General features: G+C 47.0%; 1 protein-coding gene and 1 long non-coding RNA gene across 2 annotated transcripts; one reads left to right on the forward strand and one right to left on the reverse strand.

The window, feature by feature from the left end:
• Positions 1-3,921: 3,921 nt before the first annotated feature.
• On the forward strand, positions 3,922-8,047 carry MYC (MYC proto-oncogene, bHLH transcription factor). The gene is made up of 3 exons (XM_064396973.1): positions 3,922-4,245; positions 5,146-5,851; positions 6,905-8,047. The coding sequence occupies exons 2-3, from the start codon at positions 5,161-5,163 to the stop codon at positions 7,468-7,470; spliced, it is 1,257 nt and encodes a 418-aa protein (XP_064253043.1). The 5' UTR covers positions 3,922-4,245; positions 5,146-5,160; the 3' UTR covers positions 7,471-8,047.
• Positions 8,048-10,665: 2,618 nt separating this feature from the next.
• On the reverse strand, positions 10,666-12,679 carry LOC135285057 (uncharacterized). The gene is made up of 3 exons (XR_010350074.1): positions 12,004-12,679; positions 11,536-11,588; positions 10,666-11,434 (listed from the first exon to the last, which is right to left on the reverse strand). It is a non-coding gene; the product is annotated as an uncharacterized LOC135285057 (long non-coding RNA).
• Positions 12,680-16,847: the final 4,168 nt, after the last annotated feature.

Here is a 16,847-nt window from a genome sequence, read left to right on the forward strand (position 1 = left end):
AGCAGAAATTTCTGAAGATAGCTATGAGTTCATAGACACCTGGAATGGTTTGGGTTGGACAGGACCTTAAGGATCATTTAGTCCCAATCCCTGCCATGTGCAGGGACACTTTTCATGAGACCCAGTTTTTCAAATCCCCATCCAATCTGAACTTGAACACTTTCAGGGATAAGGCAGCTACCACTTCTCTGAGCTACCTGTTGCAGCATCTCACCACACTCAAAGTGAAGAATTTCCTCCTGCTCTCTAATCTAGACCTACTCTCAGTTTAAAGCTGTTTACCCTCATCTTATCTCCACATCCCCCTGTCAAAAGTCCCTCTCTTGATTTCTTATAGGCTCTTGTTAGTTACTGGAAGGTGTTGTAAGTTCTCTTCTCCAGCCTGAACTACCCAAATTCTTTCAGCCTTTCCTCACAGCAGAGGTGTTCCAGCCCTCTGATCATCTTCATGACCTCTTCTGGCTGATCCATATTTTTTCTCATGTTGGATGCCCCAGAGCTGGACCCAGTACAGTGTTCATGGTGACCCTATGACTATTAGACAGCTTACTGTCATCTGAAAAAGAAACTGCAGATATCTCCTGAGAACAAAACATGCAGTAGGTGGCACAGGCACACAGCACACTGTGTTTCAGGGGTTTCCAGACAGGGGAGTGCAAGAGCTTTTCCCACCACCTCCACTTCTCTCTCACGTTTTGCTTTCATTTCTGCTTTTCACAGGTTCCTACCCTGCCATCACGCATACATTCCACCTGGGGTCCCAGCTCAGTCCCCTCCCGTTTCCTACTGATCACTAAACCCTTCCATGTCAAAACAATCACATTGACTCTGCTGTCACTGTCATCTCAATGTTATACTTGTGCATTTATTTTTTCTGTATAACAGCTATTTTGTCAAAATGGCCCTTTTACTGGAAATTGATACTTACTGATTTCACACCTTGCCTCTGTTCTTTTTCATCAGGGGTTGAACATAAGAAATCAGAGCAAAATATCTTTTTTTTCATCTACACTAAAACTGCCTCATAAGATCCATGCTGGTGCACCTCAGAGTTGGCTCCTCAACAAAAAATGAACTCACAGTCTGCACAAGTCTGGAGAAATAATGTAGAATATTTTAAAGACTGTTTACTCTGAAGGCTGTATTGTTTCAATACCACATTTCTCCCAGTCTTCCCTTCCTGTTTTTCCATTTTTGTGAGCACAGAGTATTTTAAGAGTCCATCTGCTCGTGTTACTTATTCCTCTCCACTTTAAGTCATAACCCTTTGTGATATTACATTTAATTGCTCTGTCTGTGATTCTATGAATGGGATCATGATTTTCAACCCTATCTGTACTGGAGTAATTTCAAAATATTTCACCTATTACCAGCTCCATCTGAACTTTGATGGCTTTTACAATTTTGAGGATGTATTGTGTATCTGGTGACTGATGCTATTCCTAAATAGACAGGTGCCCATATTGTATTTTACACTAGTTGTAACTACAGTAATTTGGATCTTGCACCTTTCTGGCCTGCCTTTAGTCATGTTACTTCCATTTACAGCAGCAAGGTGTGCTATGGGCAGAGTGGGATATTATTTTAAAATAGCACAATGTATTTTAAGCCATTTCTGAGCAAAGGTATGGATGTACCATTCTGGAAATGTCAGTAGGTGAAGCGTCTAATCATGCCTATGCCATGGCTCTTGTTTTGTCACCCTCTCTGCTGTCCTTCCTTTAATCAACAATGAAATAAAAGGGCAGGAGATCTTTCTCCTTTTTAATGCTTTTATTAAAAAGAATCAGCTCAGGTGGGGAGAAATCGACGGGTCGCGCCCACGCCGCCGGGGCTCCCAGGAGTGGCAGCACGGAGGAAGAGGGTGATGCAGCTTTGTCCCCTGGTCTGCAGGCAGAGTTGGGGATTCCATCCTAACGAGAGATTAGGAGATTACCTCTTTTCGGTTCAACACATTGGGTCCTCTCTCTAGTCAACATTCTTTTAGGTTAGGGTGAGAAGCAAAAAAGATCCAAGCAGGCACCGGACTACGCTCCCATCCTTAGACATACCTAGGTACCCCTAGTTCTACGTTGGCTCGTTGATTTTAGGGCTTTTCCTGGAAAACTGCAAAATTTGGTGCAATGCATTTCTCACCTGCATACTAGCTCTGATGCCACTCCCATTCTTCTGGTACCTGCAGGGTCCCGGGGTCATTCTCTGGCAAGCATCAGGAGGACAATGGTTAATCACCAACCATTAACAGGTAATTGAAGAAGAACTCTTAACAATGAAACTAACAGCAACTGGTCCAACTTGTTTTAACTCTGCAACCTTAAAAAAAATAGATAACATTTTATTCATAACAAACAAGACACGGAACAGAAGATGGGCTGAGGTTCCTTGCGACCCTTTGCTGTGTGAGAACTGTGATGTTTGCACACACCCTGCTTGGCGAAACGCTCTTCAGCAGGCACGATCGGAAAGAGCAAAATGAGCGGGGTGTTTAGTTTTGTTTTGTACTGGACTGGTGCGCTGTGGATGGGTTTGGCGGTGTTTTTTGGGGGTCGCGGCCGGCGGCGCCGCCGGGAGGGGGCGCGCTGGCCCCGCGGAAGCGGCGCGGCCGCCGCGGGAGCGCGGGGCGGGCGCGGGGCCGGCGGCTCCGCCCGGGCACGGACCGGGCTCCCGCGCCCCGGGGCGGCCCCGCGCCCCGCATCGCAACCCCCGGGGCTTGCGCTCGCCTGTGCTTCGCAAAATGCTGGGGAGCGGGGAATAAATACACGTATAAATACACATATAAATACACAGACCGTCCCAGCGGGCTGCCCGCGGTGGGAACGGGAGAGCCGCCTGGAAGCGCTTAGGGGGGCTCCTCCACGTCCCGTGAGTGCGGAGGCCAGCGTGGGGATGTGGTGGCAGGATGTGCGGGGCGTAGCTCGTCGGACGCTGGCGGCTGCCCCGGGGGACGGGAGAATAGCAGGTGCGGGAGCTGCGGGAGGGGGTCGGCGACGCCCGGGAGGGTCGCCGGCAGCTGAAGGTTCGTCGGAGACGGGGTCCCCGCGGCGATGGGGAACGGGAATGGGAGGGAGCGCCCCGTCGCAGCTCTGCAGCCGCAGCAGCTCAGCGTCCCTCGGGGATGACCGAAAGGAGGGAGGTCACCGTGGGGCGAGAGGAGGTGGTCAGAGTGGGGGCGGCACAAGCCGGGGCGGGGGCACGCGCGGGGACCGCCAAAGGGAGAGTGGCTGCAAGGTGACCCCCGTGGGGCTCTGCCTCCGCCCCCTCCCGGTTTAATCCTCTGCAGACGCCGGCAGAGGCGGGATAATCAAGCGGCGACCGGGTTGGGGGTGCCCCAGCTACACACGCTCCTTTGTGCCGGCAGCCCGCGCCTCCCCCGCTGCCCCTGGGCCACCGCTCCGCGCTGCGGGACCAGTTCGCCCGAAGGTACCGGAGCCTCACCCAGGGGAGCGAGGGGCGGGTGAAGCCCCTTCCCCGCCGCCGCCATCGGGGTTACCGCGCTCTCCCTTGCGAGAACGCCAGCGGGAGGAGGGGAGCGGCGAGGAGCTGCCTTTAATCCCTGCTAGTAATTTTTTTTTTTTTTTTTTTACTATGTTTACTTCCGACCTCTCCGTGCGCGGCTCGTAGTAAAAGACAACAACAAAAAAATAGTAAAATAAATAAAAAGGGCCGCGGAGCGCGGCGTCGCTGCTCGCGGCGCAGCGCTCTCTCTGCCGGCGGGCGGAGGCGGGGGCAGAGCGCGGCCGCGGATCTCCGCGCAGCGAGGAGCGCAGGGGGCGCGCAGCGGCGCGGCCAGCCCCTCGCAGCGCGCCCTCCCGCGGCCGAGCGCGGAGCCCGTGCGCGGCTGCCGGGGGCGGGCGGGAGCGCGGCGGGGCCCCGCGGTGCTGCCCCCGCCCCCGCCACCGCTCCCCCGCCCCTCCTTTAGCCGGCGCTTTAAAGGAGGAAAGCAACTAAACTTCTATTGTACGGCCAGCGCGCCGCGCCGCCCCGGACCAGCGAGCGACCGCGCCGGGAGGCGGCTGCTCCGCCGCTCCGTAGGGTTTATCAAACCGTGGTGGGAGGAAGAGACCTACATTCTCCAGGCGTTTTGTCTATTTTTTCTCCTTTTTTTTTTTTTTTTTTTAATTTTTTTTTTCCCCTCGTCTTTTCTGGCGGTTCGCTTTATCATCTATCCATTTTCCCTTCGTTGTTTCCTCACCGCCTGCAATAATCGCCTCGCTACGTCTCGCAGCTGGCGCGTTGGAGAAGCCGGTGAGTTGCGGGGCTCTTCGCTTCGCTTCCCATCACTCGATTCCCGCGGTTGTGGCGTTTGGATTGACACGGGCTGGTGACACCCGGGCTGCTGGCGGGGCTGCGCTCCGCGGACGTGGATACCGACGGTCCCTCCCGATGGACGCTCTCCTCTGCTGGGGCTCCGGCGTTCCCATCCTTTTTCTTGCGCTCGGATTTTAATTTAATTTTTTGGGGGGAGGGGAGCATTAGCTTCTCGCATATACGCGGGCAGCGTATGATTGCTACATATATCGCTTATATGCATATATATTTTTTATATATATATATATATATAATGTGACAAGATTTGGCAAAGTTTGCCAAGGTCGCTGCTTGTCCCCGCGCAGTGCCAGCACGCCCAGGTGGGTGGCTGAGGAACAGCCCGGCTCCCGGCTGAAGCCGCCGGGCGCTCGGCACCCCTTCCCACCGGGACTCGGGATAGGGATGGCGCTACGGTCCCGGGAGGGAAGGAGCTCCGTGCCCCGTGTGAGCGGCGGCGGCAGGGAGCTGAGCTGAGCCCAGCCGAGCCGGGCGGCCGGGCTGCCGCAGCCCCTCCGGGGGAGCGGGGAGGGTGGTCCGGGGGCTGACTACCGACCCCTCGGTAGGTCAGGTCGCGCCGCTCCATTGTTCCGCCGCGCTTAGAACGGGGTGAAGGAGGGTCGTGAGTTTTTTGGGGATTTTTTAATTTTTTTTTTTATTACTATAATTATTACAATTTTTTTTTTTTTAACTAAACGCGACTGCGCATTTCCCTGCCGGCACGGTGCGAGGAGCCGGGAGGGAGCGCTGCGCGCCGGGGGTCCGGTAGCTCCACCGGAGCCGGGGGGAGCCGACCCCCACGGCTCACCCGGGTGCCCCTCTCCCCCCTTCCTCCCGCAGGCACCAGCCTCCGCGATGCCGCTCAGCGCCGGCTTCTCCAGCAAGAACTACGACTACGATTACGACTCTGTGCAGCCCTACTTCTACTTCGAGGAGGAGGAAGAGAACTTCTACCTGGCGGCGCAGCAGCGGGGCAGCGAGCTGCAGCCCCCCGCCCCGTCCGAGGACATATGGAAGAAGTTTGAGCTGCTGCCCACGCCGCCCCTCTCCCCGAGCCGCCGCTCCAGCCTGGCCGCCGCCTCCTGCTTCCCCTCCACCGCTGACCAGCTGGAGATTGTGACCGAGCTCCTCGGGGGGGACATGGTCAACCAGAGCTTCATCTGCGACCCGGACGACGAGACCGTCAAGTCCATCATCATCCAGGACTGCATGTGGAGCGGCTTCTCCGCCGCCGCCAAGCTGGAGAAGGTGGTCTCGGAGAAGCTGGCGTCCTACCAGGCAGCCCGCCGAGAGGGGGGCCCCGCCGCCCGCCCCGGACCGCCGCCCGCCGCGCCGCCGGCACCGCCGCCCGGGCTGGCCGCGTCCCCCGCCGCCTCCGCCAGCCTCTACCTGCACGACCTGGGCGCCGCCGCCGCCGACTGCATCGACCCCTCGGTGGTGTTTCCCTACCCGCTGAGCGAGCGGGCCCCGCGGGCCGCGCCGCCCGGCGCCAGCCCCGCGTCCCTGCTGGGCGACGACACGCCGCCCACGACCAGCAGCGACTCGGGTGAGTGGGACCCACGCGTGCTCCGGGAGGGCGTGGGAACCCGCGCGGCGCCAGGGGATCCCGGGGCGCAGCTGGAAGGCAGCACGCCCCCGCCTCGCTTCTCAGCCCCCTTTTGCTCCCCTCCCCGCGTGCGATTTTTTTTTTTTTTTAAATGCCACGTTTGCGAGGCACGGAGAGTCCTAGCCAGCTTATTTCCTGGAAAACCAGCCCAGTTTTTCCTCCGGGGAATGAGGGAGTGAAAAGCGGGGGAAAAAAAATGTAAAGAAAGTGTAGGAGGGATAAACTTTCATCATGGGGTCCCGATAAGGCTGGCTCCCGGTTTCACCCGTGGGCTGGGAAGGAGTTAACTCCAGCCCGAGAGCCGCGGGGAGAATGTGCAGTCAGGGAGGTGCTAGTGAAAGTGACTTGCAGGGGAGTGAATGGGGCTGGGAAAGTTTTAGAAATGCTTCCTTAGGTATGTGACAGCGGGTTCCGCTCCCTCGTAAATCTGGTTTGAAAGTGAGTTTCTACCCAAAGCGCTACAGCCTTCCTTTTTTCCTTTTTTTAAACTAGTTTTCTTTTTTTTTCCCCCTCAAACTCCCTCCTATTTTCCACAAATTAACAGATCAAGAGAGATTCAGAAAATGTCTCTGAATACTCATGTGTGTTAAGTAAGCTTTCCTTTATAAGGCGTGGCCAAAGCCTTCTAAATCCATAATTAAGGGCAGCTTGAGTCTGGAAGCTTTATTGCGCTGTACTGCTGACAACCGAGGTTAAACTTTCCTACTATCTTTCATGCACTCAACATTACGCAAGATCATTACAACTTTTTGAAATCAGGGAGCCCGGGTTTGGACTGCAGTCCATGTGTCCTATTGCACTTGAAGCATTGCTTCCTTAAAGGGAAGGCTCTTGGGGAAAGCTGTGTCCAGCATCATGAAATAGATTTAAGAAGGGTTTGTCATTGGGTTCCTCATTTTGCAACTCAGAGTAGCCTTCCCTTTACATACAGTAGTCTTGAGAGTGCCTACATACAAGTTATGATTTTTTAATTTTTTTTTTTTTTTATGGCAGAAGAAGAACAAGAGGAAGATGAGGAAATCGATGTTGTTACATTAGCTGAAGCAAATGAATATGAATCCAGCACAGAGTCCAGCAGCACAGAGACGTCAGAAGAGCACAGTAAACCTCACCAAAGCCCGCTGGTTCTCAAACGGTGTCATGTCAACATCCATCAGCACAATTATGCCGCTCCTCCCTCCACCAAGGTTGAATACCCAGCTGCAAAAAGGCTAAGGTTGGACAGTGGCAGAGTTCTCAAACAGATCAGCAACAACCGAAAATGCTCCAGTCCGCGCACGTCAGATTCGGAAGAGAACGACAAGAGGCGAACACACAATGTCTTGGAGCGCCAGAGGAGAAATGAGCTGAAGTTGAGTTTCTTTGCCTTGCGTGACGAGATACCCGAGGTGGCCAACAATGAAAAGGCTCCCAAGGTTGTCATCCTGAAAAAGGCGACAGAGTACGTTCTTTCCATCCAGTCGGAGGAACACAGACTGATTGCAGAGAAAGAGCAGTTGAGGCGGAGGAGAGAACAGTTGAAACACAAACTTGAGCAGCTAAGGAACTGTTGTGCATAGGAACTCTTGAGCATCACTTAGAATAATGCAAACTAGACTGAAACTATGATAAAATATTAATGATTCTAATATCTCTCATGAACTACGCGGTCCATCGAGTATGGAACTATTGCAACTGCATGCCGTGCGATTTAACTTGAGACTACACAACCTTGGCTGAATCTCCCAGGGGTTTGGCCAGAACCTCAAAACTGCCTCATAATTGATACTTTGGACATAAGGGATGATGGGACATTGTTCATGCTTGGGGATGAACTCTTCAATTTTTTTTTCTTTTAAAATTTTGTATTTAAGGCATTTTTTCATACGAGAATCCAAAAGAAAAAAGTTGTCCCCAGTTTGCTGTATATATTTACACATCATATTGCCATGTAAATACCTTTAATAAAGCCTTTATAGAAAAATGTGCAACATTAATACGCAACAGTTGTGGCAACTGGATTTATACTTGTCTTGAACTTCTGTGCCATAACATTTCACAATTTTGTTTTTTATTTAAGTACTTTTTTCCTTTTCAAAATGATTTTTATTTTGTTTTTAGATAAATAAATATTTGCCCAAAATATAATTAGCTAAATCCTGTGTAAAGACTTCACTTTGTCTCCCACCGTTGTCATTAGATGTCTATTTCCATGACATTCCTTTTTCTCTCATCCTCGCAGTGACTTGACTGAAGTTGAAGGGGGGTTAGATGAGGGGAAATGGTGATAGTTTTGCACACAGTTTAGTAGGGACTAGTTTCTTGCTCCCACTCCATCTCTAATTCAAGTGGATAAAATTGTTGGTCTAATGTGCCCTGTCGATTCAATTTGCCTTGCCACCAGGTCCTCCATGCAGGTGTGGTAGCAATGCCTGTGTTGGTCATGGTCATCTGCCTGCTGAAACTAAAGCTGGAGTGGTGTATTTTCTCACTGATCAGCCCAGTATGTAGGCTCTGCGTTCCTTTCACATACATATAATTACATTTTCAGGGCATGACCTTCATTCTGCACTAGGGACATAGCCATGTACTTTGAGGGCTGCTTTGTAGTAGGCTCACCTTAATTGCTTCCTGTTTGATTTTAACAGAAGTTAAAGAGGATAAGAAAATAAACTGAGATGGTGAGTGTTGAAGTGGTTAAAACAACAGAGCGGTTTCCCTTTTTAAGTGCTGAAATCAGCAGAGCCAATCTTGGTCAAACACCTTAACACTTTATTAATGTGAATAGTTGCTTGGAATTTCAAGGGATACAAAGTTCAAGGACACAGAAAAGGGAGCAAAGGAAAAGGAGAGCTATTTCTCACTTGAAGAATATGCTGAGACAGATTCCTAACATTTGCCAGACATATTAAATAATATTTACATTCAGGACTTGTCTCGTGATCAGCTTTGGATGGGCCATAAGGTATTTGCTTGACACAGCTCCGAAGATTAGATTTGATCTTTTCTCCCCTTTTCACCCTCTTAGCACCACTTTGGTCATGACTTCAGCAACAAATCAATGAGCCCTTTGATGTGCAGGAAGAATGTGTTTTTCAAATCTTGGGCCTTGCACTTTTTCGATTTTCATAATTCCCGTTAAATACATATTTGCTTGGCTTCTAACCATTAGAGGAGCAGTGCTGCCAGATAGCACCAGTGCCAGCCATTGAACGGGGACCAAGGGTTCAGGTTTTCTGTTGCTTTTGGGTTCAGAGTGGGAAGAAGAATGATTGGGTGTGAGTATATGTGGGATAGGGGCAGGTAGGACTATGCAGGCGGGGTAGATGCCAAAGGTCTCTGTTCTGCAAAGCCCTGGGTAACTGTCCCAGAAATCTTGCACAAGGGAGTTTGGAAAGAAGGTAAGTGTGTAAATCCTATTTGATGGAGGGCTTTAGGTGTTTGAAGGTTTCCTGGGGGGAAAAAACCCCATTCTGTTAGAAAAACAGGACAAAGCAAGGCTTTTCTCTTAATTTTTTTTTTATTATTACCCCTTGCATCTGGGTTTATAGAAGTGGTCTGCAGTTGCTTTTTTACAGTATGTGATTGAGATATTCACTTAGGAGGAAAAAGAATGTGAAATGAAACTGTTAATTGTATCTGAACTGTAAATCAGGACAACTTGCAGCTATGAATAACATAAAAGTTCTGCCTTTTATTAGCAGGGTATCTAATTTTAAAAATACATTCATTTTATTTGCCTTTTGGTGTGCTTCCTATTTTAGGTATTGCTTCAGAACAGAAGCAAGATGTTGTTGAAGAATTTATAACTGCAACCCCATCCTCCAAAATAGACCAGGAGGTGTAGATCTGTCCACAAAAACTGAAAAATATGTCACCTTTGAGTTCCAGTTTCATGTGTTAGCAAAGCCCCCTGGCTTCTTCCCATTAAATGAGGCTAGACCACAATGATTAATGAACCTCTTCTTATTTGTCAGCTTCTTATATCATTTGGAGAACAGTTTTGGGTTTTTTCTTCTATCTGCAGAAGGTCCTTAGTATTTTGATGAATAAGATACTTGCAGTTATTTAATTTCTTACTCTTAGTTTTAATTGAGCATTAGTTTATCTAATTTCTTACTCTTAATTGAGCATCAGTTTGTCTTGCCACTGTCCTATTGGAAAAAAAACCATGAGCATCATCCCAAACTGCCACTCTAAAAAAATACGGTTTTATGGGGTGCCACTTCATATTTATTACATTTCTTACTTTGTTGTAGGATTGCAAAATACCTGAATAATGCAATAAAAAAATAAATAAAACATCCTGTTGGTACTGGGTTAGGAAACCTCTTCTGGTCATTAAATTACTGCTGGAATAAAGAGGAACGTGGCTTCCACTTTCCAACTCCTCACCAGAGATTAGCACATTCAGAAGACACAAACATCTCACAGGAGCTTCTGGGCTGGATTCAGTTAGTAATGCATTGTATCTGGATAGGAAGGTGCTGGGGTTTGCTGCTGTTTTGGAGCGACAGAGGAGATAAGTTTACAAAAGCAGCATCTGAGCCTTGAAATGAAATGTGGAATTTACGGTGCTTGCCAAACAGCTGTACTGAAGCTCTACTTGAAATACAAGGAGCATTTTAACTTCACTTCTCTGCTCCTTTACTTTCACAGGACACTTAAAGCTACTTCTGTTCCAGAAGAACTTTAGGCAAAATGTAGCATCAAAGGAAACTAGAAACAAACCATCATGGTGAAAATAAAATTTCCTTTATTATATACCCCACAGATTTAATTTAATTAAATACCAATGTTTCCATCTTAATTTTTATTCTTGTGCTTAAATTTTGTCTTTCCAGACAAGTTTTCATGTAAATGGCTTCAATGTTTCAATACAGAATATGCTAGGGGAGAACTGGGATGTATAAAAGAATCCATGTCTGCTTAATTCAGCTCCCACCGGAATCTGTAGAAATTCCATGTATCTTCCAGAGAAACAGATTTGTGCCAGTGGAGAATGCTCTTGAAAATTTTATCACTACCTATAAAGAAATCACTTTACTTGTCCCTGCGTAAGCACTCTTGTTCATGAAGCACTTTGCAACCCTTGCAGGCAGTTGAGAGATGACAAACATTTCATCAGAGTTGCATGAAAGGGAGAATTTCATGTAAGTAGAATAGAATAACAGTAAACTGGAAATAAGCCAGGCCACTGCAGTTGAAATCTGAATTTATTCAAAACAAAAGTTGGGGGTGGCTGTTTCATCTACAGAGATGAACCATCTTCGAACATGTTGGATTTATTTTTTTATTTTATTGATTTGTGTTAGAATCATCTGCCAAGGAATTAACAGAAAAATAAAACTGAACTATAAATGATCCTAACACAGGCAGGCAGCCTGGGGAGAGATTCAGGATTTACTTCCCAGCTTACAGGTTTGCTATTCTTTCATTTTAAAAGGACATTTATGGGAGCTTCTGAAAAAAGGCTCTGCTGAGACTGAGAACTAAGCCCTGGTTTCCCCTTGTCATTTCCACACAGATGAGACCTAAACTTGCCTAGAAAAAAAAAGTGAAATCAAGAAATCAGATAGATAAGCTGCAGAAACCAGATATCATTTCCAGTACAAAACATTTGATGTTCAGCAAGTTTTACCTACCTTCGTATCATTTACTCATCTCAGGCATAGCTGTAAATGTCAGTGGGGATAGGCTGTATTAAAAAAAAAAAGCGCGTTATCCAAGATTCAGAGTAGCTGCTAGAAAGTCAAAGGGGATTTTTTTTTTCGTAATTTAACCAATCATCTTCTACATAGATCTTGACCAAAGGGAAGGTGCAAGAATTTGGAGCACCTTGCTTATAGCAGTGGACTCAGCCATGCTAGCAATTCCCTTTATAGAACTATAGAATTGTTTAGGTTGGAAAAGTCTTTAATATCACCGAGTCCAACCACTAGCCCAGCACTGCCAAGTCCACCAGTAATCCATATCCACAAGTGCCACACCTACATGTCCTTTAAATCCCTCCAGGGATGGTAACTCAGCTGTCTGTCAACCAACACCGCCAGGTCCTATTCCAGTACTGGGACTGGGAAACACCACTTGTAATTGGATTTAACTCTACTCACCACCATTCTTATCCAGACAGATTTTTACCCAGTGAAGAGTGCACCTGTCCAAGCCACAAACAGTTTTTCCAGGAGAATGATGTGAAAGATGCAGTGCCAAAGGCTTTGCTGATGTCTAGGCAGACATCACAGCCTTTCCTGCATCCACTAAGTGGGTCACCTTGTCATAGAAGGAGATCAGGTTGGTCAAGCAGGACCTGCCTTTCATAAATCCTTCCTGGCTGGGCCTGATCCCCTGGTTGTCCTGTACATGTCAGGTGATGTCACTCAGGATGATCTGCTCCATAGTGTTCCCTGGCACTGAGGTCACACTGAGGGCAGGTAGTTCCCCAGATCCTCCTTCCAGCCCTTCTTGCAGATATGCCTCATGAAAGAGTTGTAGTTACTGTGCTTCCAGGGGGGAAGCTGGTTTGGGTGGGGCCCTGGCCAGGCAGTGGCAAGATCACCCTCAATTGGTTTGTACTGTAATACAGGTATTCTTTCACATCTCTTCAAGCCCAGCAGCTTGTCTTCAAGTGTGTCCAGACTCCACCTTCCAAGCAAAGGAGATTAATTTTTTCTGATAATGATGAGTATGACCTTTGGTGCTGAATATTAATGCATATGAAAAAGCATTATTGGCCACTTGCCAAAACTATTTAATATTTGTAGTTACTGAGCAAACCTTGCTTCAAGTTTCCACCAATGCATGGGAGCCCAAGCTACAGGGCATTTCTGCATGGTCGTGCTTGAAACCATGACACACAAGGGAGAAATCACTGGCTGAGAGTGGACTCCATGACTCAGGCTGACTGCAGTGTCTTATTCCCACAAGCACTGTTTTCAGCTTCCAGCTTGATACAGCAATTGTGGAGCTATTCCTTTTTCTAGAAAAGTCTGGGTGGAAAGCAGCTAGTTCTTGACATTATGTGTTATGGTGATTACATTTTATTGCTGAATTCACCCTTCACATATGTCTGTCTGCGGATCTTGCCATGGCTACTTTTCTGTTGAATACATTTCCATTCAAGGCAAAATCTTTCTTGTCACCATATGTAATTTCCATTGCAAGCTTCTATGTCCCAATTACATGGAATTATGTTTTCCAGACAGGATCAGAAAGAAAGAAAAAAAAAAAAAAGTAGAAATAAAGGAATTGGTGCAATAACTAAAGAGATTTGTAAATATACACTGCAGAAATTAAGCAATCTGACTGGGTCATAAAGAATTCCAATCAGAGAAATTAACACTGCTTGGAACTAATTAGCATCATCAGCTTCCTTCATGCTAATTTATCCATTAAGAAAGAGGGAGAAAAATTACGGGGATTGTGCTCTATATACAAACCACTCCGAGGACAAACACCCCGAAGTTCTGCAGGCTGAAGTTGGGGTGTGCATGGCCAAATACACAGCCCCACTGCCACAGCCAGGTCCCCCTGGATCCCCCGGGACATCCCCCGGGACATCCCCGGACCGCTGGCTCGCAGTTGAACAGCAGCGCTCCCGTTTCCCAGCACATTTTTCTTCCCGGCACCACACGTGTACAAGGGGCTGCTCACAGGGGTGCAGCTGCCAGAGGGAGAGCTTCTTTTCACTCCTTTTTCTCCCATTAATCTGCTCCGTGACGACAGCAGAACCAAACAAAGCCTCTCGGTGCAGGTAGTTCCTGTGATCTAGTGCCCGGCTGAGTGTCTGACAAAGCCTTTTTTGGCTTGGGACCAAGGCCGGGCTGTGCTGTGGATGAGTTAGGGGGAGAGGGATCAGCGCTGCAGCCCTGTGGATACAGCAAATGTGAGCTAAAGGTTTGTGTGCTTCCCTGGGCATGGAAACATCCCTGCCTTCCCTCTCCTGAATAACAGTGGTGTCTGCAATACCAGGTGGGGTCCTACCGCACATTACCTAGGTTCCAAATTTATTCAGTCTTGTTTTATGTAGTTCATTTAGGTTTATCCAGTGTGATAAAATGCCAATGCTTTTTCCTAGAACTATTTATGTTCTCATTTGACTGTACTACAATAGCTCCTTAAGTAATTTTGATTTATTCACATGTGTCCCAGGAAAGAAAACCTGCTCTGTAACAGCTGCTATCAGGACAAGGCTTTCCAACAAGAGCTCTTCAGAGAAACTAATGTTTAAGCATCTAAAACCAAGTAAAAATGTAGAAAATATGGCAAGGATGCTGGATCAGACAGCAAAGTTTCTATCAGGGTTGTCCCACTATTCTACACTTTGCTAATTTACTTTTGGGCTACACTTTGAAATCATGAATAGATGAATAAACTGAATCTATATTAAAAGGATGCAACAAAATATATAGAGAGCATTTTGCTATAAACCATGTTCCATGAACATACAAAATCCAGGGAAACCAAATGTGTTCTATTAGTTTCTGAGGAACTTGAATGAAGATGCTACTGGTCTGGGATGGCTTTTCAACAGTAAACAGCATCACTATAGAACCGTTGCTACAGACCTTTTAAATATTAGAGTGTTTATAGTGTGTAAGTGTGATGGACAGGAGAGGAAAAGGGAGTTTTGGTTTGGTGGTTAGTTTTTTTTTTTTCTACTTTTATCAACCAAGTATTTTTCATAGAGATTTTACAAAAAAAATTCCATCAGCCTCTAATAGTTCACCATGTACTGGCTGCAGACACTGAGATTCACAATGGATTGAGAGAAGAAAAGCTGTATTATTTTGATAAATTGTGCTGTTTTATAGTATTAATTTGATCTGCAAAATTCCCCTCATCTGGGCTAAAGCAGATTTTTCTTTGGGCACACATAAAATCTTATTATGTGTTCCCATTATCGTTCATCATTATGGTAAAGAGTAAGATAATACTGTATTGTGCCTAGACTTGAACACTTTAAGGGAATAAAAAGGCTATATGAATATCTTATGAAGTGATTGCAAAATAAAATTGACATCAAAATGATTTGACTATGTAACATATTATTCCCTCCCTGTAAAATTGGATTCCTGCTGAAAATCACTTTCCTTCTTTTGCATTTGTGAAAGAAAAAGCACAGAGCCCTTGCCCTTATGGAACAATACAGCATTTTCCCATGTCTACAAGGGCAAAAGTATGCAACCTTATGTGTACTTTTATTTGAAATTAAATTTTTGGTGCTTAATTAAAATGAATCCAACTTTTCCCCATTCATTTCAGTGAGCTGTCCTAAAACTGAGACCTGATTGTGGCCGCTGAAACAGTCAACACATACTGAGAAAGCAGCTCCAGGGGCCAAAATAGTCACCAGATATTAATGACCTGCTTAGCAGCTGGAGCAAAATATCCTGAGAGGGAGGTGGCTGCCACAGAGGTCTGTGCAGATGCACTGTGTGACTTGGCCATCGGGGCTGCCCCATCCTCCTGCTCCATTTCAAGCTCCTTTTTCTTGAAATTGGTAGCTAACTTCCCATGTATGTCATGCATTCATATTTGGTAATGCTGCTTTCCAGAAGATTTCAAGCTCAGCTGATGTTTCCATGAGGTTCCTCTGTAAATGTCCCTGCTGGGGGACCCTGATTGCAGGAGCAGTAAATCCCACTGGAGAGTGCTGGCCCCTGGCAAGTCACAGTGTGTCCACACAACACCAAGTACTGATCTGGTGTGAGCGTGCTTTTCCTGTTCAAATCTGTTTAAAATACTGTGAATGATAAACTTCATCCTGCCACAATTTATGAGAAATTCAGTGTCCTACCACAGTTGCCCTAAAGTCCTCATGAATACCCCACAGTTTGCAGATCAGCCATGACATTGATATGAATTGTACTAATCCTCCTGGGTGCTCCAGCCATATGTGGTTTCAATTTTGTGACTATGAGGCCACTGTAACTTATTTATTCCCTAATGTAGTTGGCTCTGTATCAATCAGCTTTCAGCTGATACCTTCCTTTGTCTTGGTATGCATTGGGAGCAACATCCTGGCCTCTTCATGAAGCACCACACAAACCATGAAACACTCACTGACTCCAGCAGAAACAGGATTACAACCTTAGTTTTGCAATCTTTCTTTAATCTTCCTTCAATTAATTTAATTCTGATATCATTATCTAGATTGCCCCATTCATTCAGCATCACAGCATCTAGATCTTCATTCTCACTGGCAGGCTTTGGTAACTTTGCAAATGGGGCAGCTCTATCTCCCATTTCTACCTTTTGATCTTTACTAACAGCCTTCCTTTAATGTCTGCTGAGCTCAGCCTTTTATCAGGCGAGCACTCCACCCTCCCTGGTAGAGGGGGCGCTGCTCTGATCAACGTAGGAATGCAGAGCTGGATTTCCACCGTCTGCCTCTCCAGCTGATCCTGCTGGCCCATCTTGTCTCTCCAGCCAGTTTTAAAAACCAGTTCAACCAAATCCAATTTAAAACTGAAGGGCAGACAGGATTTCATAAAGTTTTACAGCCCATTCAAGTTTAATGAGTTTCAGGACCTGTGTCATCTCTGCTGGGGGATTTCTCCTGGCAGCTTCCTTAGGTAGTGGTGTGGGTGGGCAAATAATGTAACCTGGAGCTTGCAGCAGGTACTATAGGTTAGAATGTACATAATCCATACTGTTTTATAGTTCTGCTTACTTAGGTTTATGAAAAGAGCTCAGCTGTTGCCTTTTTGTTTTTCTTAGTGTCATGAAAACGCCATGCCTTTTGTACAGTTAAATGGAAAGGTCCAAACTATTCCATGTTTCTATGACTCAGTAGAAAAGGTGTTCCCTCTTCTGCTTGGACTTGGTGTGACTGTGGCTCAGCTGGTGTGTAGCAGGGACCCAGTGAAGAGGACAGGCACTGCAGCCAGGTCAGAACGAGAGAAACCCAGGGGTCAGGATGCAGACTGGCATGACTTGTACCATGATCCCAAAT

Source organism: Passer domesticus, chromosome 1 (assembly GCF_036417665.1).
Source record: "Passer domesticus isolate bPasDom1 chromosome 1, bPasDom1.hap1, whole genome shotgun sequence".
Taxonomy (NCBI): Eukaryota; Metazoa; Chordata; class Aves; order Passeriformes; family Passeridae; genus Passer; species Passer domesticus.

What these genes read in the sequence shown, in the direction of transcription:
- MYC (XM_064396973.1), top strand. Translation starts at nt 5,161, where the DNA reads ATGCCGCTCAGCGCCGGCTTCTCCAGCAAGAACTACGACTACGATTAC. An exon ending in CACGACCAGCAGCGACTCGG is followed by an intron (nt 5,852 to 6,904) that starts GTGAGTGGGACC and finishes TTTTTATGGCAG; the next exon opens with AAGAAGAACAAGAGGAAGAT.